Source organism: Aulonocara stuartgranti (genome assembly GCF_965226115.1).
Source record: "Aulonocara stuartgranti genome assembly, chromosome: 7".
NCBI lineage: Eukaryota > Metazoa > Chordata > Actinopteri > Cichliformes > Cichlidae > Aulonocara > Aulonocara stuartgranti.
Genome location: NC_138945.1, coordinates 32,571,684 through 32,599,231, shown reverse-complemented (window position 1 = coordinate 32,599,231; position 27,548 = coordinate 32,571,684). Strand labels below are relative to the sequence as shown.

General features: G+C 40.1%; 1 protein-coding gene across 12 annotated transcripts in view; it reads right to left on the bottom strand.

The window, feature by feature from the left end:
* Positions 1–27,548, bottom strand: part of rxraa (retinoid X receptor, alpha a) — a 223,862-nt gene that overhangs the window by 90,462 nt on the left and 105,852 nt on the right. Inside the window, exons 1-3 of one of the 12 annotated variants that reach the window (XM_082538872.1) lie at positions 23,867–24,282; positions 23,630–23,779; positions 23,165–23,471 (exon numbers count right to left, since the gene is read on the bottom strand). The exons of 6 other annotated variants lie outside the window; for them this stretch is intronic. In XM_082538872.1, coding sequence (XP_082394998.1) covers positions 23,165–23,303 — 139 coding nt within the window. In that variant the 5' untranslated portion in view covers positions 23,304–23,471; positions 23,630–23,779; positions 23,867–24,282. Of the gene's footprint in view, positions 1–23,164; positions 23,472–23,629; positions 24,283–27,548 lie in introns of those variants that run through there. 5 more of the 12 variants (XM_082538871.1, XM_082538866.1, XM_082538874.1 and 2 more) reach the window with 5 other exon arrangements.

Here is a 27,548-nt window from a genome sequence, read left to right as displayed (position 1 = left end):
AACCGTCTGGTGACTGAACAGGCACTATACATGCACCTTTTTAGCAGGACCTCAAGTGGACTTGGGGAGAAAAAACATATAAGAGGAATTCCTACTTCCCTGGAATATAATCCCCCTGTTAGTGAAACCTCAGGGGTCCCTGAGTATCCAAACCAGACAGAGGTCAGTGAAAGACCTTATCACACACTTGTAGGATTTGCAGGCCTCTGCTATGTATTTAATTTCTAGCCTAAAACAATAAGTTCCTTTTATCAGTGCTGATTTGGCTTATAAGCAGAGAAACTGAAATCTAAATCAAAATTTGCAGATTCTGTAGGTTAATGACTTGCCCTTCCTTCCGATTATGAGGCTTATTTTAGTCACAATGAACGGTTAAGAAAAAATCTGCTGACACAGACCTGTGAAGACCTTGGCAGGAAGACATAATTTTCAGGTTCAGCCACAACAAGCCTAGATTATTTGTAGCAAAACTACCTTTGGAAGGAAGTTTATTAATCATAACTGAAAAACAACAACAACAACAAAGAAAAGAAAAAACTGCGACTAAAATCTGCAACACCTTTTTTTTTTTTTACTTTTAAGTTGTGAGTCACAAAACCAACTGCTGCTGAGGTCTGGACTGGCAATAAAAAAAGTTAACTGGACAGCTTTATTGAATGACTTATTAAGCGACTGTGTTTTGTGAGACCTAAACTGAGGTGCTTTTGAAATGAACAAGAGCACCTTTCTGTAACGGTTCTTAAAAAAAACCAAAAAAAAAAAAAACAACATGCCTTCCTACTTTGTCTGAAACTGAGTCTGCACTTTCACACAGTCAGGATAATGAAGCTGCCCTGGTGTCACATTCGAAGCTGCAAAGCCTCTATAGAAAAGGTAGAACTGACATGAATGACCTTTTTTAAAACAGTAACATTAGGGCTGTTATTGAGAAGCCTGTCTGTCTATAACCTATAGCCTTTTTCTAGTTTTGATAACTTTTGTTCTCTAAATATAATTGACGGAAAAAACTTTTGCTTAATCAATAGAGAAAGGTAAATATACAGGTAATTGCATTAGTTGGTATTGGAATGTTAAGCAACAAAACCAAAAGCAATAACTGACATATCTATTTGTCCTTTCATTTATACATAATTTGGGTACAAGTAATCAAACCCACCACCTCCATCAATACAAGCTGTTGGATTGATTGTTGTTCTCAATATATGCCATACTTTCCTTCCATAAACTTTAATGTTCTGACACAAGAGTTGTGTGACAATTCAACGCAAATGACAGATGGAAGTGTTTAGGCATAGCCTCCATTTCACCTGACCACTCAGTAGGGTTTCTAACCAGTTACCACCAGTCCAACAGCTGCTGGTTGCCAGTACATTTGCAGAGGAGTGTGCACTACAATCTACACCACCTTGTTGGCTCTTAAATGTGTTGGACTAGAACACTTTTGCTTTTTTACTTCCATATCGACTTTATAATCACAAGGCATGACATTTGCTAGTCATGCTGATAAGAATGTGCATCACTGTCTGCACATAACTCTCAACCAGAGCTCAACACAACAAGCAGCAACTCTGCTTTATGTTTCTTTACTTGTTGCGTTGAATTCTGCAGGACTAAAGTTTGCAGAAAGACCCAAAATAAAAGCCATGCATTGTTTGCCAATATATTTATAGAATGACTCAAACTTAACTGAAAGCTTCCAACAGGCAGGCATGTGCAATTTTCTTTTTCTTTTCTTTTCTTTCCTTCTTTTATTTTTGCATAAAACATCCCAAAGCAGTAGTGTTTAGCAGAGAGGACACAAATGCAGCAGTTCATGTTCACATCTAAGAGTTCTAGGTTTCACTTAGTGTGATGTGATGAAGCCAGCAGAAGGCCTCTGATGAGCGGACAGACAGAGGCAGGAAGAAAAACTAAGAGTGTGGTAAATGAGGTTAGAGGGGAAGGGGGGGGGGAAGGGGGGGGGGGGGTTCAAAGGCTACTTGTGTACGTCAGAACCTTTCTCCAGGGCAAATAGGGGAACAAAGGTCTCACTGCCGCCCAGCAGCCAGAGTAGCTCCTTGGGCAAACGACTCTAATCAAATTTGTGTGATTGGACTCAAAAAAAGCTGTAAGGGTAAAAGAGGCTCCTTTCACGCAGGAAGGACACAAGGAAGCATTTAAAAATCTACTATCCCTCTGCTGATCTTTACAGTAGCCGTTCACATGACGGACTATCTGCCCACACCAGCAGCCCTTGGCAAAGCACACACTGGCCCTTTCTCAGCTGTGAAATATTAGCACCAGAAAGGGAAAGATAAAACTTTGTTTTATGTGCTTCCTCTAATGGATCATGGGTGGAAATTCAGGCCATACTTTGCAGTATTCACCCTGCTCTGCACGGCTTCAGTGTAGCATCAAAAGTGCTATTTTTAGCTGTGATTAATAGTTGCAATTGGACACGGTTCTGGCCTAAGTTCAGGGCCTCGATTTTATTTTTCCTTATCATAGTTGACATTTTAGAGTGATCAAAGAAAATTATGTTAGAAAGTAATGTAAAAAAATGGCTGAAATTATTCAGATTTTTGTATTTAAAAAATTGAAAAAAGAAGCAGTTCATGGTAATAAAATCGATGAGTGGTAAAGGCTGAACCTGTGGGAGCGGACACAAGCTATGTCCGAAGAAGATGTCGTGAGGCATCGCATTGTGGATTGCATCTAAGGTTTATCATTGAGGCCAACAAATACGATTCTTCAGGTTTAATTTGGACAAGTAAATGTGTGTGTCAAGGCACACTGGTACAAATGTTGTTTAAGTTGATGAGAACTGTTTTAGTGGTACCCATATGCATTCAAAAGGTGAAATTCTCTCCACTTTAAAAGGTGTAAGGAAACAGTTTTGTTTATGAAAGAAAGAACGGTTAGAACTTAAGGGACCTGGTGTTTTATTTTGAAAATCTTTATCCCATGCACTAATTTTTACATTGGTTAATTGCATTTTAGTTCATTTCATAAAAAAGAGTGACTCTCCTTCATGTTATTTTTTTCCCTTCAGAAATAAATAACTGTTGAGATACATTTTTTGCATAAAATACAGATTAATTTAATCAGAAGGTATTGGTATAAATTAGTAATACAACAAACTCAAGCCCAGTTTCATTTTATGATACACTCTAGCTTTTATCATAGTTATGTGGGACCTGGGTTACAATGGTACACAGATGAACATTCTGCAGGGAAAATCTAACGCACCAACAGCTGAACAGAGATGCTCTCTGGCAAAATGAAGGTGTGGTACTGTGTAGCGACCTGTGCCCCACTCACTGTCTGCCTGAGTCTTAGCGGAAGGTCCCAGAACACGCTTCCTGTTAGCTTGCTAAATTGTCTCCACACGCCCACGCTTCCATCTCTACAGGAGCACACAGTCTCCCATTAACCACCTCCTGTTGCCTCAGCCTAGTACATCTTCAACCCACATGCCGAGGATGTAAACATGTACAAACAACGATGGTCAAAACAGAAGGAAGGACCTGTGCTGCCACAGACGTCATCTATTCTTCTCTTCTGAACAATATGTTTTATAACTCTGACCCAGATTCAACAATCAAGCTTTACGCTTGCTTAAGTCAAGACTTACATTAGCATTTTCTCATTCTCCGTTATTGGTACTTCCAGTCTCATTTGAGCTGACACAGTCAAATTCTAACCAACTCAACAACAGCGAAAAGTTTAGTGTTTTCATGTTGGCTAGAAGAAGCTTTTACTTCTGAAATTACTGATAATAGAGGTTACACGTGGAATGCTTCACAAGACTGTGTAAAAAGCCTTTAACAATCCAGAAATTATTATTTTCAATTTTTACCAACCTACAACCAAAAGATTGTACAACGTCCTCACATTTTTTCTTAATCATCAGTGAAATAATTTGCTATAAAAGCATTTTTAAAAAAACAAACAAACAAACACGCACACAAGGTAATTTGGAGGTTTTTAGACCCTCATGAATAAGTACATCAGTTTAAAAAATAAGTTATAGCAACATTTCATAAATACTTCAATAACAAAAAAATACATACATATGTTGAGAAACTGAGTCTCCTATGTGAAATACATTAATGTGAAGTAGTACATAATTCAAAACTTGAAACAAAAACATCTGGTGCTCCAGCTGCTCTGCATGGGTGTGGACCAAAAACCAGCATAACAATAAAAAAAACCAGTGAAATTCATAATACAGTAGAATAAGAATTACACAAGGCAGACCACTTGCAAGACAGTTTCAAAGACAAGGATAAAGTGCACTCTTTGTCTAAAATGCTTCTTTACGTTGGAGCCATTAAATATGAATTGACAGGAAAGCTCCATTAGGGTCAGATGACTCCAGATTGAAAAACAAAAACAAAAACAAAACCAAAACAAAAAACACTTGCATAATCCTGTCCAGGCTTTCAATTCAACATGAAATCAGTTCTAAAATATACACTTCTCATTCAGTATCAATATTTCAGAAAGACCCAAGCTGGACTTAGAAAGAATTGGACAGGAAGAGAGTGCTTATGGAGAAAAGTCAAGTTTTGGAATGAAGAGTTTGGGCCAAAATAACCAGTGGAGACAACGGGGCTCTCTCCAGTATAAGCCTTCATGCATCAGGTCCGATATTATGGACATACCTTAAGTGTGCTGAACCTTAGGGAAACGCAAAAATGCACATATACTGGAATTACCAGAAAACTCATAGCAAATCATAGTTCTTCATTCATGCATACATTTTATATGTAAATATATAATTTATAAGTATATAATAGAGTCTGTGCTCATATATGAACAGTTATAAAAACTTTGGAAAGTCTTAATGAAACTGATTTTCCACCAAAGGTTTAAGTAATCCTCTGATCTTTACCAAATACCTGGAAAGGTTCAGTTTTCCAGGAAAGCTCTGGCTAAAGATCTCAACTTGCTCTTTGGATCTTTACACGTGTAAAAACCTTGTGAAATACTATGAGGAACCCAACCTTGCTGAGTCTTTTGGTTCAGCAGTCAAATGCTTACTCTCAACTGCAAACAGGTTCATCTTAATGACTTTTATTACATTTTATAGAAAAATATTACATTCATGCCACAAGCACCACAACTGCATGCGATTCATAATTTTTTCTGTGCTTCATCTCTAATTCTAGACGTCATTTCAGACTTGGTAGGTCAACCCACTGATTGCACTCCTTTGCTTGTAGATCTCAGCTGACATTAGTGGAGTGTATCCTGGATAGGTCGTGAGGCCATTGCAGGGCTAACAGAACGAGACAGACCACCAAGCACACGCTAAACCTATTGGCAATTTAGAATCACTAATTAACTCACCATGCATGTCTTTAGACTTTGGAAGGAAGCTGGAGCACATGGGAAATATCCATGCATTCAGTGACATGTAAAGTGTGTAGTGCTCCATGAGTGAGTAAAACAGCCGAGGCTTGTTATGGGTTGGAGTATTATTCCAAAGCCTGAGTGATCTCTCGTGCTCTTCAGGAACAGATGCATGCCACACATTCCAAGAGGCAACCAAATCATTCCAGTTGAGGATATGCCAAGCTGGCTGGAATTACGCTTTCATCCAGATAAGTGTCAGTTTATCCATCTATCATATCCTCCAATCTAAATGGTATTGTTTGAAAAGTAATAAAAACACCACCCCTTTCCTTTTTCTCTTGAAAAGCTTCTGACAGCAATGTTTAGCTTAGCACAGGTAAAACTGACAACACGCACAAAATGTCTACAAATGAATAAGAAAACAAACCTCAATTTGCATGCACGTGCATGACAATCAAATGGAGAACAAGCTTATTGATACTGTTTAAGGGCAGATGGAAGTGTACAGTTCAACTTAGCTTTTACAGAGAAAAAGGAGAAAACATGGAGAAAAGTGTGTTTCCAACACACCTGTAGTGTCAAAGTTAAATGAAAAAGAAAAAAAAACTGTTGGTAAAAACTCTAGTAGGCTGTCAAGGACAAGTCATAAATTCAGTAATAACTCTAAGTTGGCGTCACATCTTTTATATGAGAAATGTCTCATTTTTTGAAGTTGGTTTGTTTTAAGTCCATAATCAAGGACAAAGTTGTCAGCTACATTGTTACAAGATATTAACACATCATAAGGAAAAGACAAGTCACTGGATCAGTCATGTAAAGGAGCAGTTGCCAACACGTGGATGGACCACGAGTTGGGAGATAAAATGAGAAAGAAGAGGCAAAAACAAGTGAAAAACAGACAGTGAAAAAACAATGGGAGAGCAAGTCAATGGAGAAAAGGAAAGTGAGAAAGAGAGAAAAAGGGGAGAGACAGCCAGTGGGAGGCATAGAGAACTAGGTCAAGTCACATGACTGGGATTGACTACAGGCAGGATTAAATATCCTACAGCATGTGGTCATTTACACAACAAATGTAGATTTCATTTTATAAATTATTTCTCTTCCATGGGGGAATGAGGCTCAGCATAGCAAGTGTGTAGCTACTCTGTATGCTGGTTGGAAGCGAGGCTTTTCAATGAGCACAAAAACAGAGCATTAAAGACTTGAGCGAGCCGTTCCCTCTGAGACAGGAAACAAAGCGAAAGCCTGCGATAGCATGAAAATGATCATAACAGGAGGGGACACGGTTCCAGCAGGAGATGGTTCCATTGTGACAGGCTAATGGCTGTAACATACACTGCCCATTATCCTGGGTAAATGCAAAGGACAGTGAAATGTTACAAAAACAAAGATGTCACGTATTTTAACCACTTACAGTGTGACAGCAAAAGTGTGCCAGCAAGCTTGAACACGAGGTCTTGAGGAATATATTGATTCATACTCATATTATCGAAAGGCTAAATGCAAAACACACCACATAAACAGCATGGTCCGTTCTAGTGGTGCCTGCATGTATGTGTGTGCAGAAGGAGGCACACCCACCGCTAGGGATGGGTACCGGTGTCCGGTGCCATGATGGCACCGGTTCTGACATAAACGGTAGTAACCAGACCGAAAAGCAGCGCACATTTCGGTGCTTTATTTCGGTGCTTTTTTTTCCTGAGCTGTGATACACTTCTAGCCAATCATTTTACGTTTCCGAGGATAGTAGGCGGGGCCAGGTACGTACGTTCTTTTATGCAGAGCTACAGATTAAAAATGCCCAAGGCGAAGCGGTCAAAAGTCTGGCTGCACTTCACAGCAAAAGATGCAAACTCAGCAGCAACAAGTGCTTTAAGCTGATACTGTCAAAGGAGGTAACTCCTCAAATCCGATGAAACACCTGGCGACGCATAGCGTTTTTTTTTCCCCAAAAACCAAGAAATGCACTGTATTTGATAGCTTGCTGCGAGACCTCACACCGAGCGCATCTACTGCGGTGTGGTGCCTGTTATCGGACCCGGAGTTAGCAACATACCCAAAAACACGAAGAGGAGAGTCCTGGCCCCTAGCCCTGCCAGTGTAGCAGAAATGATGACGGATGATGATGGCAGCAGCAGCCGTTCTTCTCTGCGTGAGTAATTTACGTTGAGTAGGCTAACCACGTTATTAAATTAATGCATGTAAGGTGAACTAGCAAACATCATCATAGCTACATGCGGCTGTCTTCTTGTTTGATGGCAGATACTCCCTTCACCCTGGCCAAAAAGGCTAAAATGACCAAAGAAAAAGAGGGAAACAGCTGAACATGAGCGGTTTTTGGACAAAGTTTGTGTTTTTTCCATTGTTTATGCACTGCTTCCACCCAAGAGTGATACCATATATGCCCTATAGCTGCAGAAAAGGCTAACATTGTTATCTTTTTACAAAAACCAAATCAAATCAAATCAAATCACTTTTATTGTCACATCACATGTGCAGGTACATTGGTACAGTACATGTGAGTGAAATTCTTGTGTGCGAGCTTCACAAGCAACAGAGTTGTGCAAAATACAATAATGTAAACAAGCAAAATACAAGAATGGCTACATCTGAAACTAATAAATATATGTACAATATATAATAGTATATGCATTTCTGGATGTGTATAGTAAATATTTTCCTACGTGTGTGTGTGTGTGTGTGTGTGTACACATATTTTACAAATTAAATAGAGTAAACAATAAATAAAATATATAAAATATACAGAGTGAGACATGTGCAAAACAGTGGCATTACTGTACAGTATGGAGTGCATAATGTTAAAGTTCCAGTAGTGAAGCTGAGGTGTCTATGACGTGTTCAGCAGTCTGATGGCCTGGTGAACCAGCTGAACATGAGAGGTTTTTGGACCAATTTTGTGTTCTCCATTCTTTAAGCACCGGTTTGAGCACCGTTTAAGCACCGGCACTGTTTCAAAAGTACCGATTTGGCACCGGTATCGGATAAAACCTAAACGATACCCATCCCTACCCACCGCAGGTCGGCACAACAGGAACCCGGTCCGGCTGCAGGTAGGGGCTGGCTGGGTCGAGGTAATTTAACTTTCAAAATAAGAGCAAAGTGATTGCCCACTAGCAAACCAATTGCAGATGCCACAAAAAAGTAATAAAAGAAAATGTCAAAACTAGTCATAATCATAATATTTAAGAAGGTTAAGAAGTTAACAGTGGAAATAAAAATTGGTGAAATTTTCACTGACCAAAACAGCCTCCAAATTAAGCTTTTCAATAGTGATCTGGCATCATCATTACTCGGAGCTTGTCTGAATGCAATAGTATGAGTGAGACATTTATAGAGTAATGCAGGATGGCATGTCGCAAGATGCAAAATGTCACTAGTACCCCATCAACCCATCATTTCCACCACCATCCATCCACCCTACTCCACTGAGGAAACTGCAGCTGCCAATCAAGCACAGAACTGCAGGCTAAGCTGGCCATAAGCTCAGTCAATCCCCTGAAGCCCAGTATGTGGAATACCAATCATTCATTCACTGTGACTCTGTGGTCGGTTGAGAAGAGGAGATACACAGCGGAAACATAAGTGTGTGTGTGTGTATGTATACGTGTGGGTGGGTGTGAGAGAGAGAGAAAAAAGCTGGTCAATGGACTGAAATCTGTCACTTCCTGTCTAACAGGAGATTCTCCAGCAAATGAAAGCCAATCAATGTGATGTAATGTAACACCAGTATCCAGAACAACATGTGCCCCTTTGGCTCTGATCGGTTTGACCCTCAGGTTTTGAGGTCAGAGGCCCAGCGCTGTGCATTTTCTATCAGACCTACAACAACAGCAAATAAATGATTCATCTGTGACATATCTGACACAAATATTTGGGGAAGCAGAGGCTCAGGAGACAGAGAAAGACGTTTCAGAAGGTTGGTGGTTTGATCCATCAGAGAGTGTGAATGTTAGAACTTCAAATTGAGTAGAAAAGTGCTTCATAAGTGCCAGCCCATTTAAATTCTCTTTCTAAATAAAGTGAAATGGTACAAAGTGTAATTATCTATTTTTAGATTTTGATAATTTCCAACAAATTAATGAGGAATTTAGCTTTGCTTAAGCCTCTTACACAAAAACTCACTAGTTGTAACAGGGATACTAGAATAGAAAATCAGAGTTTGTTTTTTTGCTTGAATTTTTTTTAAATAAGACTGCAAGATATAATCTAATATTTTATTTTGACGTTGTTTATGTTTCCACAGCTCTGCACCTCACAGCGTGTACAGCCTTGGAATTTAAGGTTTATAACTAATTACTTACCCCAAATCTAAACAATCATTTGACTTGGTGTATATATTAGAGTCATTTATGATGTAAAAGTAAAACTCTCTGGTTAACCTTAAAAAAATTATTTGCAGTTTTACCGTGTGCGTGTTTTGTATGTGTGTTTAAGCACTGGCCCTAAGGTGCACAAAAAACGACATCAATAAGAACAAAGCCCTTTTTTGATAGCGTGGGGAGCTCCAGGTTAATAGGTGAGAGGCACCTTTCGGAAGCTACCTAAATGCCATGGATGACCTCACTCGCATGTCTACCTGCAGAAAGCACAAGATATGATGAGCCAGTGAAGCGCAAGACTGCTCCAAAAATACTAAATCTGCCTTCCAGGGTAAAAACTCTTATCTCAAATAACAATTACTGACCAAGAGAGACAGACCGTCATATTTGTTTAGCGCTGAGCAGTGGTGCCCCCTTTCAAAAACTGGGGTCCAAAGGAGCAAAGTTAATTTGGATCAAAGGATGGGCAAGTGGACAAGCCAAAACAAGGTCATTCTGCAGGACCACACAGAGATGTGTGTAAATACAATGGCCTTAAGGCACGTGGACAATGTTTTCTAGTGTAGCTTGATGTCAAGGTAGTGTGTATATCCAATAATCCTCGGTCCCTCCGGCCATTAGATTCAAATTTTAAAGAAAGCACAACCCTCTAACTAAACTCACTACATTTCTATTTTTTCCTTTTTTTTACATGTTCCTCCACTATGAAATGATATCAATATTTAAAATAAGTATTAGAATGCACTGTAAGCTAACATCACACACACACACACACACACACACTAGTATCATCAACATCAGCATTCCTAGAAGGACGTGCAACTTGTCAGCTCAGCCAGGCAGAAAGATGTAGCTCAGCTGCAGAGTAACGTCGAGGAGAAAAAAGAACACAAAATCACAATCCTCACAGAAACACAAATGACTGACAGCGTATTTGCTGTCAGACACCAGATAATAAAGGAAATTAGATCAACATAAAAACAGGCTGAGCGAGATGATTGTAATAGCTGTAACAAATAATTATGATATTTCCAAGGCCTAAAACTGAGAAATGTTCAGTCAAAGACTATGTTGATTCATTACCTTACTGATTGGAGGCTAACTGCTCTGTATTCCCTATATTTCTCCCTTCATCTTTCCTGATGAAGGATGAAATGCCTGTCATTTATCCCCCCTCTTTATAAGTATCTCTTTCTTCCCCTCCACTCACCATCTCTCTTCCTCTATCCTCCTTTCTTTCTTTCACTGATCACTGCTCTGTTCCTGCCTGTACATACTGTAGCTCTCAAGGGGGCCCCGCATAAGTAAGCCCATCAGAAGGAGCCCAACGATGCATCCCTTTTGATCAGCACAGTTGCCACATTAGCATGTACCTCTGTGCTCTCCTCTGCACTCTAAGAGAGCTACCTTCCTGTCAGCGCTGCCGACCCATGAGGAGCCTTGCTCAGGTAAGACAGAAGGTGCTTAGAGCCCATCTGAATCTTAATCACTAATGAACACAGGCTTGCTTCACCAGTGATGAGAGGGGAGAGAACCGCTCTTGTGATCTCACCGAGGAGACAGACAAAAGCCTGGTTGTGCATCTGTAATGTACTGTAAGGGCCTCTTAGCTGAACAGAGCACTGCAGACTTTGTGAAAACTAAGTGATATAAAGCAAGTTGAGGCGTTGATTAAATACTAAGGTCTTTCGGGCCGACTTGGGATACTACATCTGAAAGGAAGGCTTGTGAAATCATTCTTCGTATTTTTTATTCAATGACAACAAACCACATAAAGAAAAGAAAAAAGAAAGAGAAAATGTTTTAAAAATAACAAAAGCCCGTTTGTGTTTCTGTAATCACACACAGTGGCCCTTTCACAGCTATATCAGAAAAGTGCGCTAGTTCTTTTATTTATATACATATATATGGTATTTTTTTAAGCACTACGAGTAAAAGTTTAAAAAAAGTGGAGGAATGCTTTTCCTTTTTCCTCAGTTTTATGAGGAGCTGTGTTTGGCGCAGGTCTGGCCTGAGTCTGGATCCACAGCCGGGTGCCCTCTCACTTCTCTGCCACTTAATTAGCCCAGCTCAGCACAAAGGGGAGTTGGTCACATGGGCCCAATTTGGGCAGCTATAAAGTCTACAAGGGCTCTACATGCATTACTTTGGGAGTATTTACATGCATGCTGCAAGAAGGTAAGAGACTTTGAAGATGCAAAAAAGAGGAAGAGAAAAAAAAAAAGGACACAGAAGAAGTTAAAAGCAGAAAAAAATTAAATGAAAGGAGGGGAGCCTTAAATTCCAGGGAATTTTTCCAGATGTTGCACAAATATGCTGCTGAGGCAATCCAGATGTGCTCACTCTGTTTATTCCCTCCTTCTGCTCACTCTTCCAAGGACTTTGCTTTCTTTGCCTGGCCTCTCTCTCTCTCTCTCTCTCTCTTTTTTTTCCAGCCCCTCTACCCCTTCCTCCTCCAAGCAGCACACATCTTTGTTCCCTGATAGTCCCTTTTAAGTGAGGGCTTTAATAGCCCCCACGGCACCTTAGCATCCACTAGATCCTGCAATAAACATCCATTCTCATTCTCTACAGTCCATATGTGTGTGAGTGTGTGTGTGTGTGTGAGTGTGTGTGTGTGTGTGTGCCACAGAGACGGAGATTAGCTGTCTCTTTTTAATCACTCTTTGGATCAATTAACAATTAACTCTGTTACTAACAATAGCTGCGCTGATGAGGAAAAAAGTCATGCACTGAGTGAAGCAGGACCAAAATAAAGGCAACATGCTTCCTGCTTTCTCTTCCCTGACTTCACACTGATCTGTTTTTCTTTTTTCATTTTCACCCTTACCATCACCTCTCCCTTCCCCTCACTTACATACAATCACTGTCATCTCTGCTGAGCATGCTCCTCTCCCACAGAGTGTGACCCAGCCACAACCCCTGACCTTACTTCTCCCAGACAGCACACTGATTCCCATCTGCTCCACATATACCACTTCATGAATCAGCGTTGGGGACTCCACCCGCAGTACATACACGCTGTAGCATCAGTTAATCATCCCGACGGCATACAAAAGCCAACATGCGTAGACTTGTACACAATGAAATGTGCATGCTCAACCACAGGCAGAAACCGCTTTAGGATCCTCAAATATATTTTTTATAACGTGGCGAGAATAACACCTTCAGCTCGTCATGAAAAACTGACATGAGTCAATGTATATAGTGAAAAATATCTGATATGAAAGCTGAAGACCAAGTGCATGCTTGCGCACACAGACACATCTAAACAGCTGAACACTGCCAATAACAACAACTCAATCGTCCAGTTCTGGGCTAAAAACAGAAGAACGCATCCCAAATGATAGTTGAACTTGTCAGAGCCGTTCATGCAGGCAACTGTCAGCACTTTGGTATGCAGAATGCTGACGACAAAGACACGGCCGGCACCTGCACGCTTGCCTGTCTGTCTGTCTAGTAAACCTGGTTTTTCAACACTCTTCCCCTAAATAGCACAAACAATATTCTAGATTATGTGGGAGAGTGAAAGAGGAAAAAAAAAAATCTTACTTCCCTTACTCAGGCAGAGATGTAAAGCCATGTATATAATCCATTTACATTATCCTGAATGTTTTCCTTGGTTGCACAATGAGGGGGTTTTAAATAAGCATTTAACTCGGTATTCACTTGATGCACTTTCTGCATTCATTCATTCTACTTTAGAGTAGCTAAGTAGCCTTGCTCAGTTAAAAAAAGAAATAAGTGCACCCAGCATTGTGGACTCACTGTGGTCAAGATGGGTTTATATTAGAGCAATTTACTATGCGTTTCATGGCTGTCTAGTTATATGCGGCCTTATTGTTTTGTATTAAATGGTTCTACGGTGTGGTTTTATTGCGAGGCCTGTCTGCAAAGCAAATTTCCCAAATGGGACAGTAAAATACTAAAATAGATTATAATAAATACACTGAATATTGAGGCTGAAGGGAGTGAACAGCCACCTAAATGCTCCTGATGAAATGTCACTTGTAGAAAAATGTTATATTTGAAAGCATGCGGTGCTTTTCAAAAGTGGAATAATTAGCACACTAAATTCATCTGTCTTTATGTGATATTGGCACTGCCCTTTGTGTGTGTGTGCATGTGTGTGTTTTATAATCCTTTCTAGATAGACAGCCCTTCCTCCCCCTGCGCTATTAAGAGCCTTCCACCTTTGCACCATTGAGTACATTCCTAAAACCAGACGGCTGTAGCATGGTCTGTAACCACAGGTGACAAAACCCTCCAGACTATCCGCACATGTTCATGTCTACATGTGCACAAGCACACAGGTGCGTGTTGTTAAGCCAGGAGGCCACAGTCTGGGCGGATGTATGAACATGCTAGACCTGTAGGCGTCAACAAACAGTTAATCGGTCTTTCACTACTGCAGGCGGACGAAAAAGCCTACAGAGGGGCCCTGTTATCTCACATGTTATCATTCTGCACTTGTATCTTTCATGCATGAAAATCTGATCTGTGGCAATAGTGCGAAAGCTCCGACTTGTTAGACATATTTAGGCTGCGAGTCTAAATCTGAGCTGACCTTTGTCAATCTTCTTCCGTATGCTAATATCCCTCCATATCTTCAAACTCATCGGTAACACAGACTGGAAGGTAGTTCCTGTAATAGATCTACTGTTTATCATAATTGCAGTCACAGCCTTTAATCTTCCAGGCAGATTTAAAGGGCCTCTGCAGAAGTTGTGCCCAAATCCAGTTCTTTTATTCTAAGGTGGGCATGAAAGTCGAACAAAACTTCCTAATGCCTGGTATTTTGAGAGCTCACAGTTATAGGATGAGGAACTACTCTAGCTGGACAGCAGCTTCAACTATCCTCAATTCAAGCAGGAAAGACTCCAAGGAAAAGAAAAACAAAAAGACAAAAATAATAAACTACAGATTTCTGTAAGTAACTAGCATCACAAGACTGGCAATATAAAATCACTTTTATTTTTTAAGATTTATTCAATTCAATGGAATTTGATTTTTACATATTTCTATATTATATTTCAAAAAATTTGTTTTTATGTATTTATAGAACACCAAACAACAACAACATTTGCATCAAGGCTCTTTATATTGTACAATAACACAAAGAAAATAGAGTGCTGTAATCTTCATATTTAGAGAAACTGAACAGGATGGCAGTTAATGCAAATGTGGACATTTGGAGTGCGTGGCAACTGGGAGCAAATGTATATATATTATTAATGTATAATAATCAATACAGGGAAAAAAGAACAGTCTTGCTCATGGCTACTGTAAAACTGCCACTATCAACAATATAATCATTTTCTGCAATTGAGGCAGTTGTGAACAGCAAGCACAGTCATTTAGCTGATATGAGGACATTCATTTTTTCCAGTGACCACTGCTAATTTCCCAAACAAATGACCAATAAAACCCATAATGTCATATTTGTCAAGTAAGCAGAAGCGTTTGTTCTGATACAATAGCACAAATTATTAATGAGTAGGTCTCGTAATATGATTGTACAATGTGGCATCATAGTGCTTCGATTAGTGCTAATGATGCAAATCCAAAAAAATAATACAATGTTCCATCAATTCCCCCTAAAATTTAGGATAAATCCTAATAAAAGTTGATTGAAAAGATGCTTGAGCTCCTAAGGTGAAGAACTGTTAAAATAAAAAGGGCTTATGAGGAGTTAACGAGTTTTCTAGACGAGGAAGAAAATAAGCTTCAGAACTTTTCTTTTATTTTGGGAATATTACAATACTTGATAATACCATTTTTTCTGATTAACACTGGGATAACATTAAATCTATGAGGTCCCCTGAAAATGTGTAGACGGCAGAAACACAATGTTAGAGAAGTGAGTCACTGGTTATTATAAGGTACCCGTGTTTGCACCCATGGGCCACTATGCCTTATTCTGTATGGGCCTATTTTATATTGTGACTATTCGCATACAAGTTAATTTTCCAGGTTCAAAAGCTTCTCCGTGTGTTCAAAGTAAGCACATACAGATTCTCTGTCTAAATTTGAAGTTTGAGTTTGAGCTTGTCTCAGATTTGACACTGTGAGTCCAGCTTGGCTCGTTTCATTTCACGGCAGTAGTACCTGGCTGGGAATAGTACAAAAACTGAGGGACAAAGTTTGTGATTCAAATTAGAATCTGGGGATCATTCTTTTATGTGTGAATATATACATATAAATTATATCCAAACATATACATTTGTGAATTGATATTTATTCAGTGGGAGTCACATTACTGCAGTGACTACGACTGTTATTTACAACTGCACCTTTCTCTTTTCACTACTATCACTGTTTCTCCAACACATGAGCCGTGTGTGGAGTGAAGCTGATAAAACACAGAGGAAGTGAAATAACATTAAACAAGTTGACAAAAACTCATTATGTAATCTTAAGTGTAAAAAAAAAGTGTTACTCCCATTTTAAAGAGAGTGAGATAGAGAGAGAAGCCCGGCGAGGAAAGTGTCATCGTCTGAGGTTTTCAGTCGTGTCAACTCAGTTAACCTCAATCTGCCAGCATAAAAAGAAATGCCGCCATGAAATATTTCCAAACTGTTTTCAGCCTTTTGTTGTCGTCACCCTCCATGCTGTACTAGCTCACCTGCACCTACTGCTGATGTGCAGCTTTGTAGGCCCAAACTTTCTACTTTTGGAAATCAGGATCAGACCAATATCTATCTATATTCTATATTTAATTCAAATATAACACTGATGCATCATAAATGCACATGCACACTATATTTTTTAACAAGACATAATGTAGAATAATGTGTCTGGGGTTGTTTCAGTCAGTAGCACAAGGTTCAGAGGACAGTAGTGTGGAGTCAGCTGGTAGCTTCATGAAATGTTGTGTTACTCATATTTTTAAGTATTTTGTGAAATAAACTGCCTGAAAGTAATGGTTATACCGCCAGTTTCATTTTTAAGACTACAGCTTAAGAGTCTCAGAGAGCACCAGTTGATACATACATTTATGTCTTCACTCTGTAAAAAAATCAGATTTCAGCAAAAATCCCAGCTATTCCTGTCATTTCTAGTGATGCTGACAAAACCAGCATTGAACAGAGTGTAGTAAACTTAAAAGTAAAAAAACTTAAGAAATAAAAATGACAAATACCGGTAATAAAAAACAAACTTAAAACCATCACCTATGCATATAACATATGCAAATACAGCATTTGAACATTAGGCTTAAAATAAACAAGCCAAACAAGGCGATCCCAAGCACAAGAAAGTAGATAGCGGAGGAGGCCGATGTCAGTCAAGATACGCATTTGATGGTGCACAGGTGAGAATGGACATAACTCTCACTCTTTGCTCTCAAAACTGCTGCCTTGTCTTGCACCCAAACATCCGCCCACTGACACAGAGTCATACTTGCACATACAGAACATAACCAGGGAGTTTCGCATGCTCTTTTCGTGGCCTTGCGCCCAGCAGTGCATGAAAGTCCACCCCCATGGTATCTGGCAAGGTGACAGACACGGTAACAGAGTTGGTGATGGTGTTGGTGAGGAGAGAGGAGAAAGGAGAGCGTGGGACACGCTGGGACACCTTTCACTGCTCGTGACCTCCAAAAGAAACTGCGACGGAGCAGCATGAGACAATCTTAATCATCTTACTCCGTTTCTGCTGTGGCAGCCTGTGTGCACATGTACATATTATACATACGGACGCATGTGGGACATGTTTGAAAAAGACTGCGCAAATACATTTGGTTATTGATCAATTAACAAATGAATGGTAATACACCCATCCAAAGATCTGTAGGAAAAAAAAGGTATAAATGAAACTCAACAAATTAAGCAATTTGTTAAAAAATAAATAAAAATTCTGTTGTTCTCATTGGGGCCAATTACTAGTGGCTTGAGGAATAGCAAGTGGGCACGAGGAAGTATAATGACACGGAGGAGCACAGCACATCTAGGATTCTCTCCTTTCGTCCTCACTCCCGAGCGAATACTCATCAAAGCATGTGTGCTCATAGCATAATTAATAAACACATCATAACCGCTAAACAGACAAGTTATTTTCATGCATTACTGCAATCGCAGAAGCAGAGTCGACAGTTGTTTTCATTACTGCAAATATGCCAACTTGAGGGATGCGCAGAAGAGGACAGGGTAGTTAGCTTCTGACAGCCCCCCGTTTTCTCGTAGCATCTTAATTTCATAACAGAAGCCTAACATCCAGCGCTCTTTTTGTTATTCCTTCTTTTAATTGTTACTGTCTCGGCCTGCATTGACTTTCTTGTCCTTTTCCTATTCTTTTTTGCGATGCACACAGAAAAGAGAGTTTTGGCTTGAGTAGGGCAAACCGACCTTGCTCTCAATTCGAATTATGAGTGTGATCTGGTCAAATCCCCACAGAGACTCCGTTTCCACTTCAAAAGAGTGGCTGTACGCACCCTGAATAATGCCAGCCCACAGAAAAGCCATTCAGACACTCTCAGGACCTGCAATAAACCCCGAGACCAGTCGAGCTCACAAGATTGCAATACAGAACACATAAGTGCTCACAGCAACGACCAAGTTTCTGAACAAAGTGTGGCTGTAAATGATGAAGTCGATTTAATCAACAACAATTAAGCAGTTAGTGGCTGCATGAATAATATATAAGAAATATTCTCCCATTCAAGCACTAAAATACGTGCTTTTTTGCTACCGCTTTTATTTATTTTTTTATATATATATATATATATATATATATATATATATATATATATATATATATATATATATTTTTTTTTTTTTTTTTTTTTTTTTTTTTTTTTTTGACCTTTCTGCTCTTTGATTGAGTAGAACATGTAAGCAGTGGGTCAAGGTCACCTTGGGCTCTGAGCATTTGTGGCACTCGTCTATTAGCATTTTATAAATAGACTCATCCTTAGTCGATCTAAGATCCTATCAAAAAGATAGGAATATAAAAAAAATGAAGAAAAGGTTACTCAAAAAAGAAAGGTGAAGAAAATAAAGAAAAACTACGCGCTACTGTCTTTAAAATTTTTAAAGGCCAGATCAAATGCCAAAGGCAAATTCTTTAAATGATCAAGTATATGGGGAGCAAAGGTCAAGGTCTGTGGTGCAAAGTTCAGTGTGGCCACAATCAATAAAGACCTCCTGTGAGCAAGGAGCTTCTTACACAAATAATTAACGAGCCTTTGAATCATTCCATGATTTGTGCATTAGAAAGGCTCCAAGCACTTTCTGATTCGTACTATGTTTAGAACATAAACAAGTGTGGGCTGCAGAACAGAGATGGAGAGAAAAGCGTGACAGACTAAATATGCACGGTTTTATCTGAAGCCAGTGTGGCTTCTTAGTTATGAAGTATAATTACTGATCAGCACAGATGTTCCTTTAAAAAAAAAAAAAAAAAAAAAAAAGCAAAAAAACAAAACACTTTCTGGTCTACATGTGTTTGGTGCGCTCAAAACTGAACATAAATCTATTTTTTTCCTCTCATATAGTTAGGTTTGGATGATGGCATGGGTGATGGGTGGGAAAGTGAAGGGCGGGCACGTAGAAGGTGAGCACATTTTCTTTGATTTGCTTGAGTAAGAGGCCTTGTGGGTGAGACTGGGAGAGGAGAAAAAGAGAAAGGAGCTGGAGAGAGAGAGATGTCACTTTAAGCCATTAAGTCTTGCAATAAAACCCCTCCAATAAAAATGACAGCTGCAGCCCCTTTTTCCTCAAAAGGGGAGCAAAAGCATCACATCAGGAACAAAAAACTGGACGGCCGTAAAAGACAAACTTGGCCAAATGCTTTTGGCAGTGTAATTCCATCAGCCCACTCCCACCACCACTACCACACACACACACACACACACACACACCCTCCAGACACACAGCTTCTTGCAGTATTCGCTTTGTTCCTGAGTTACTGCCAGAAAAGGAATGTAGCCTTCAGAACCCCCACCCCGCCTCCTCATCTACCACTGCAAATCTCACTTTTTCATCAAACACCATGAACTTCATTGATTGTGCACATCTGTGACTATGTATGATGGGGGTACCTTATGTTCCCTCAAACAGAAAGCACCAAAGAGTTTAGCTCCATTGAACTCGGGAAAAACAACAAACACCTCTTCAGCAGGCCTAGAGTGAGCAATCAGACGCTTTGCAATAGTGTTAAGCTTAGTTTGTGCTTGCCACCATGTGATTACAGCTCACTTTGGTGGCACTTTGGCTGGCCAGATATCTCCCAATTTTTGAACCCTCGTGCGCAGAAAAGGTGGCGCAAAGGCAACGGTGCATGAGTAGTGGAGGGAGACTGCTGCAACAGCTGGAAAAGATGAGACTTTTTAGTAGAAAACTGTTGAAAACCTAAAGATGTGTGTGTGTCTGAATGATGTACTTCATATTGTTACTCTCTCTATTGTGATTCCAACGATGCAGTAGTGTATTATTGTTAGCAGTGACACCTATTAATTAGGAAAAGAATGCAGCTAGTCAAGTCCATCCCAAATGTAAACGTGTGCACTGTGATCAAAGCATCACGCAACCATGGCTTTAAATAAAGGATATTAAATTTAGTCCCATTAATGACTACAAAGGGAAATTAGAATTTTACATCAACATAGTTTAGGAATATGCTTGTGTTTATTGGGACTGTATGCCCAGGTAGCCTTGTTTGAAATACAGGTCTGACTGAACTTTTTTTCAGTTCTACACCATCGCTACCATGCAGACAGTAATTTGACTACCATGCCTGAATAAAACAAAGTTTCATTATAAAAAGTAACACCCTGCACCTTGCATGCAACGTCTATCACCAAACTTTTTTTTTCTTTTTTCTTTTTAAATTCTGCATCTGCTTGAAGCACAACTCACTATACAGACAACATCTAAAATGAAGCGGGCCAAAAATTACTTAAAAAATTGATCTGAGTGATCTGAAAGGCAGACTAAAATTAGCAAAAGGGAACTTTATCGCTGTCTTATTCACAAAGAGTCACCACACTTTGTGAACAGCTCCCACAATCAAACCAGGAATCTTTCACTTGTTAGGTAAATGTGAAAACCACAAACTGATATACTTGTCAATTAGTTTTGTTTTTATTAAATCAATTCTTTTGTTAAAGACTTTTTTCTGTTTGGAAACATTTCATCTGTTTCCATCATATACATATTTGCTGTTTTTAAATCACGTCTTAAAACATATCTATTTACCTTGGCTTTCAGCACAGCAGGACTTGTTGATGTCTCTTATTACGTTTCTTATTAATTATATTATTTTTTAATTTTAGTGCGTTATAAGTAAAGATGCTATGCTATATATTTGATGCATCAAATACACAATTAATTATAAATATGGCTCTACATTTCTTACAGTAGTCTGTGACTTACTGTAATCAGGACAATTTTATTTAATCAGATCAGAATCAGAATCAGAATCAGAATACTTTATTGATCCCTGGGGGAAATTATTTTTTGTTACAGTGCTCCATTTTAAACCAACAATTGTCCAATTGTTGGTCCAATTGTCCAAATGTGCCTCTGAATGCACTACACTGTGAATAACATACTCTACAGCATCTTCTCATTTTCGACCACTGATATAATTAATTATAAACAAAAGTCAATATGACCAATAATAGCCGGGCACGCACAACATTTAGCTGGTGAGATTTCATTAAGAAAGACTTCCTAGATGTTGACATATTAGCCATGAAATAATCAACCAAACAGACACTCAATACTTATGGAGCAAATGACTTTGAGAGGAAAAAAGACTTGAATTCGGCATGGTTAAAAACCTCTCCTTTCCTTTCATGTTCCAAAATGTTTATTTCACTGACAGACTCTAAGCCCAGTAATTCTCGGACAAAAGGACACATTCTCCTTTTAATGTCATCCATTCAGTCGCCACAGTTTATTGCCAGATATGAATGGAGGATGGTAGACAGTGGGATTAGGCAGCGCATGAGCATCCAGTACTGGACATACGGTGCCAAAGAGAGGTGTCGTCATCGCAGCCAACAAGCGATCTATAATTGTAAAATGTACCGTGTGTCATCTGAAACAGTATCACAATTTCTAATGTGGTATGACAGATAATTACCCGGGTAGGCGCTTAATCAATAAATTCAAGGACTTTGCAGATAACGGCGTCCTTGAATTAACAATAAGCGCTCGAGTGGACCTTTGATAGAGCAAGTGCAAAAATAAACGGCAATTTAAGGACACACAGATTAAGACTATAGGCGATGAAGAAGTTGCTGATACAGCACGTAGCGCAGCTTGAAGGGAAAGATGTGGGCCAACTCTGATGGGAAAGTGTCGAGCCTTACACCAGCCAGATACCACAGACTTTCAGATACCACTTTGTTTTCCATATACGCTCCACGGACCACTCTGGTGCTCAATTAGGTAAAGTGAAACTTGAATCACTTTCAGCATGGACACACAATACACTTGCACCTGTAATAACAGCCTGTCAGTGTGTGTCACACTGGCGGTTTAGCGTATTTCTGAGAAGCCACATAAAGGGCGCTGTGGCAACAGTGTCAGCAAGCGAGGCCTGTAACTGAAGAAAGCCGCCCAGTGCCTCAGAAGTCCCTGTGAATCTCCTTGGTGCATACAGGCAGCTGATGATATGTGTCAAGGTGTAACACGATGCCCCCATGAAAGTGCAGCAGACACAATAAAAAGGGCTCGCCTACAGCTCTGTGCCCGTCTGGAACAGGGGACAAGGGTCTGTTTCATTCACTTTGACAAACTTACAGTAGCAGTCATAATTAATGATTTACGTTGTTCTGTGTCTTTAAGCTGGAAAAATGCAAATGACCCAAATATTTAAACATTAGATCTAAACAAAAACACAGGCACTTATTAAAAATATGTTGCATCAGCTACTAGAAATTATTACTCCTGTGTAAATACCCTGTTCTCCTTTACTTTCTGGAAAATTAATGTGACTAATGTGACATTTGTCACATACAGGACCCTTCACAAACGGAGACCTTAAGTGGAAAATTCACCTCCTTTAAAAAACACAAACAAAACTATACTCAGAGGTTCCTACACCTGTGTCACCTGTGTGTGCTGGCCTCAGGTTGCCAGTAGTTCGTTTACCTGAGCAGTGTGCTAGGAGATGTCAGGCAATGTTAGGAGAATTTTAAGCTCGGGAGCCAAGTTTTATACTGCCTGTTTAAACCACAAGTACAAACGGAAGTCAATTTAGCCGCGAGGTAAACCAAGTCACGTTTTTTTGTTTTCCTTTATGTTTTATTAAGGACTGCCACTTCAACACAACGCACCGCTAGACTTCCACAACGCAAAAGCGAGGCATATTCTGCTTTAAGGATGGTAACATAAGTTTAAAAAAACATAAACAAATAAATACATTGCCCGTCCTCTAAAAGGTACATGTGTCTGTTACGCGTATAATTTATCAATACCTGCTTGCTAGTTTAAAGCTTCACCTCGGTGTGCATTTTCCCCCCTCATGAAACTTACAAAAGTGTCGACGGCCAAAGTCAAAGCGTAAAGTTTTCTTGCTTCTTTTTTTCTTTCTAGAGTTGATTTCACAGCAGCGCACGCGAGGAATGCGCGCTCTACAGCGAGCGTTGTCATCTGTATCACAGCCAAATGTCATCAGCTCAAACGGCTGAATTATAAGCGCAACACCGCGAGGATAAGTCTGCTTTGACACAAAGATAAACTACAAGTCCGCGTCGGAGGTAAAATTCTGTACAGCCACGGCCGCTCCGCCGCGTCAACAGCCCCAAACATGTAGATGCATTTTGGCAACTCGCTCCACGCGCTGTCAAAAGACAGAAAAGGGGGCAAAAAAATATCAGAAAAAGACAAAGAGACGCAGAGCGAAGACACGTTGCACACTAATATACGGACTCAAGTGCGATCACAAAACTACCGCGTTCATATTAAAACGATGCAATGTCATTAAACAAACAAACTTACCCAATGACAAGAATGGTTTGGTTTCCATGTCTAACTCGTAGGTTAGCTCATGCCAGCTGAAACCACCGCGTTTGGGAGTTTTCTGTTTTTTTCTACAGGCGGCTGCTCGAATAGACCAGACCAGGGCGCTGCTGCTGCTGCTGCTGTTGACTTCTCGAAGAAGACAGAATTTGCTCAAAGCGGTAAAAGTGACAGATCGATGTGTGATGGTCTCCGAAGATAACCTAATGTCTCTACCTCTGTTTGCTCACTCTGCTGCTGCGCTCACACTCCTTTCCTCTCCCTCTCACGCTCAGTGTACAACTCCAACTACTGGATCTGCACTGCAAAAGGGACCTGCGCAGGGGGTACTCCCACAAACGTAGACCGGGCTGCAGCGACACGGAGAGAAACTGGAGGCTCGCTGCGTGAACTTTGAAATGAGCAGCGTGTAAAGAAGGGTGGACGAGACCGCACGGCGCAGTCCATTCCGAATATGAAAGTTTTCGGAATCAGTTCAGCAGCTGAGTAGCAGCTACTTACTTTTTCCACCGCTTATCTCTTGTTATTTTAACCTGGTCACACGTGTTGAACCTCGGCTATTGGCTCAGCAGACACATTTTTCAACCGCATTTACTCACTGCCGAGGGCAACACGAAATGAAAACACGAAAAGCACATTGAGCTACACAACCGGAACTGGGATTTTGGTGGAATTGTAACCAATCTAAGTCCCATCTCATATGTGCTTTTATAGATTTAAGTCACTTTTTTGGAACTCTGGTAAGAGGACATTTGACATTCTTCTTTCAATGTTCTGCGCATTCAAATGGTGAATGAAAAAGTCAACAAAGCCATACATTTCTTCTCCTGCCACTAGATACTCAACAAATCAAATTTTAACCAGTGAAAAAAAGGAAACTGAGTATTACTACACACTCCAACTCTTAACAATGAGTTATTATATTTATACATCGTGAAGGCCAATAAGAAAAAAGGGCAAGGAAAGACTTCTCACTACTTCCCTCAACTCCTTCCACTGTACATCTGGTCATATGTATTAAATTCCTACTCTAGCTTTCCAAAAAGGAAAAATTAGAAAGGACAAAATATGCATTTATCACAGATACAAAAAAAGTTTAGGTTAGAGTCACAGAATCCCCTCTAGGCTGTAGCTTTACAGCAAGCAGTAGCACACTCATTTGCATAACCCTCACTGCATTAGGCCAATGTGCAGTCTAGATCATTCCTCTGTTATTGTTCTCTGTGCCATATCTGTGCAGTGCCAGTGGATTCATGTCACATCCACCTTGTGTGCTCCTCCTCCCCCTCAACATTCACACATGAACCAGGAACATGTTTCAGGAGGGTGAAAAATGTCCTTTCTTTGGCACAGATTGAAAGGGGGGAGTAGCTCAGATGCAAGGTTTGCATTTTCCCTTATGCGGTGCATATTGGAGCAGTGGAATGTAGGCATACGCCTCCTGCAGCCATCCTCTAGGCCTCTGTGATGAGCCTGCTCCTGTTACAAACTTGAAGGTGTTCGCCACGTTTGTACTGAGGCAAGATACATAATTAATGCAATGCATGGCACATCAAAGATCAAAGACAGTTGTGCAAAAAAAAAAAAGGGAGAGGGAAATTAAGTCTGACTGGGCACTGATTCGAGGTGTGTTTGTGCACGTGTGTGAAAGAGAACGTCTATGTTTCTGTGGTGTACAGTGGCATGGGTGGGGTGTCTATGTGTGGGGGTGGTGGGGGACTACCCAGAAGATTGTCCGTTGTGTTTGTGTGAATTTTTCTATCATCTTTCTTCCACATTATGCAAACACAGCTCCATCTGATTATTGATAACTGCTGAGGATGTTAAGTGAGTTGACACGCTGGGTGAATGCGCACCAGAAGGGGCTGGAGAGAGCAATTGGGCATCCTGTTTGTACTTAGCTGAGTAGACAGTTTTGCCTTGGGCTTTCACTGTGTAATATAAGACAGACATAACACAATCCTTTTAAACACCTCGATCAGGCTGGGTTCTCTCATCTTCCCGCTAGAGCAGGCTATTTAATCCTCAGCTTGGGCTGTGATTAATAGCACTTTGACCCTTAACCTTCATCCATATAAATTTTCTGGAGGCTGTTGTGGCTCTTCCAAAGTTGTCACACCTCTCCTCCTAGATGCCTGGAGTATACACTTTCTCTAAATATCTTTTGGTTTAGTTCTTGCTTCTTGCCTTCTGCTTTTGTTTCTCCGCTTTATGCAATGTGTTTGAACCTCAGGGGATGAGAGACCACCACTGATATGATACACTCTGCTGTGGTTGCTTTGACAGCCCCACCTCCTCTTTCCCACTCCCTTGAAATGAGTGATAAATGAGACAAGGTCTCCTTTATAGTATGACCATTCACAACAAACTCATCCATAAAAGTTATTATGGCATCCTTTAGTGGCAGTGACATGGATACCAAAAACTGAAGATTGTACAGATATATACAGATATTTTTTTAAATCTCAAAAATGATTAATGCTGAGAAACACGTCAGCATCAGATCCTGAAGGTCTGAAAGGAACTAAATATTTTAAGACTAGTGAAATAAATAAACAAAAAACTAAACCAAGGTTGTTAACAAAATAAAAGAAAGCAAGCTGCCACACAAAAAGTAGAATTTGTTCTTATCTGGAGGACGTGTAACTTCTCTTTTTTAAAAATGTGACTTCAATTAAGTGGGGGGGGGGGGGGGGGGTGCTACGAGGAACACAAAAGCATTTTAGATCATTAGCCTGTTTGCTGAGGTGTTCAGCATTGTCCGCCCCAAGGGAAGGTCTTGATCGTCACAGCCCCGGGTTCACATTCCTTAACCCTCAGGGTCAGGGCTTTGTCTGAGGATAGCACTGAGGCAACTTCCCCTGCGGAAATCAACAAGAGCAGCTGACACACTGAAGGCTGGAGACACTCACAGAGACAGGAAGAAGTACCACTACACACAAAGAAGCAAGTACATGGTCAATCTTGCCTATTTTCTCTTAAAAAAATGAGACAAATTTTAAGGCAATGTGTAAAAGGATAACAGCAGAGTGTGTGTATGTTTGAAGGCATTACATTCAGTGCACATATCCATCCTTTTACCATAATTTCTGTACAGTTCAAACAAAAAAGGAGTCATGCTTGTGATGTGTTGTGTACACAAGACATATATCATTACGTTTACCTTCATTTGTATCAGGATTACAGTTGGACATTGTGTGTGTGTGTGTGTGTGTGTGTGTGTGTGTGTGTGTGTGTGTATGATAGCAGCGATGTTGATTCAGCAATTTCATAATGCACTTTTCCTTTCAAATCACAAATGAAAACATAAACCTATTTTGAAACAATCGTTGGGTTGCAGTCGTACGTCTGCAGTGCTCATTTCATCCCATATATACATTGCCAGTTTTCAACACTCTATTTTCATTTCATTGGGGTAGATAAAAGCTTTGTGGATATCGGCCCATCAAATCAAACTGATAGATGGAATGAATCTAGGCATATGTCCAAGAAATGGTAGAAAAAACCCCAGTATTTTCTTAAATTATTACAGCACATTCTGCTAAGGGCTGTTATCAATACTAAACATTACATCAGCTCTATCACTGTTTTACCATGCTGGGTTTTGAATGCTGCCACAGGCAGATGAAACTCCCTCAATGGAACAGTCTGAAGCTCAGACATGCATCATTCTTTAATATCATATTAAAGTGAAATTGGCTACATTTAAACAGACATGATGATAAATCTCATATGCAGTTGGCCGAAACAGGTTTTATCTTGGAGGGGAGAATCACCTTCCCTGAAGAGCATCATCTTCTCACCTGCGATTGAATCCAGCATTATTGCATGATGATGGAGCTACTGTGCTCCTGGAGCCGACAGATTGAGAGGTTAAATTATGGCTGTGCAAAGGGTT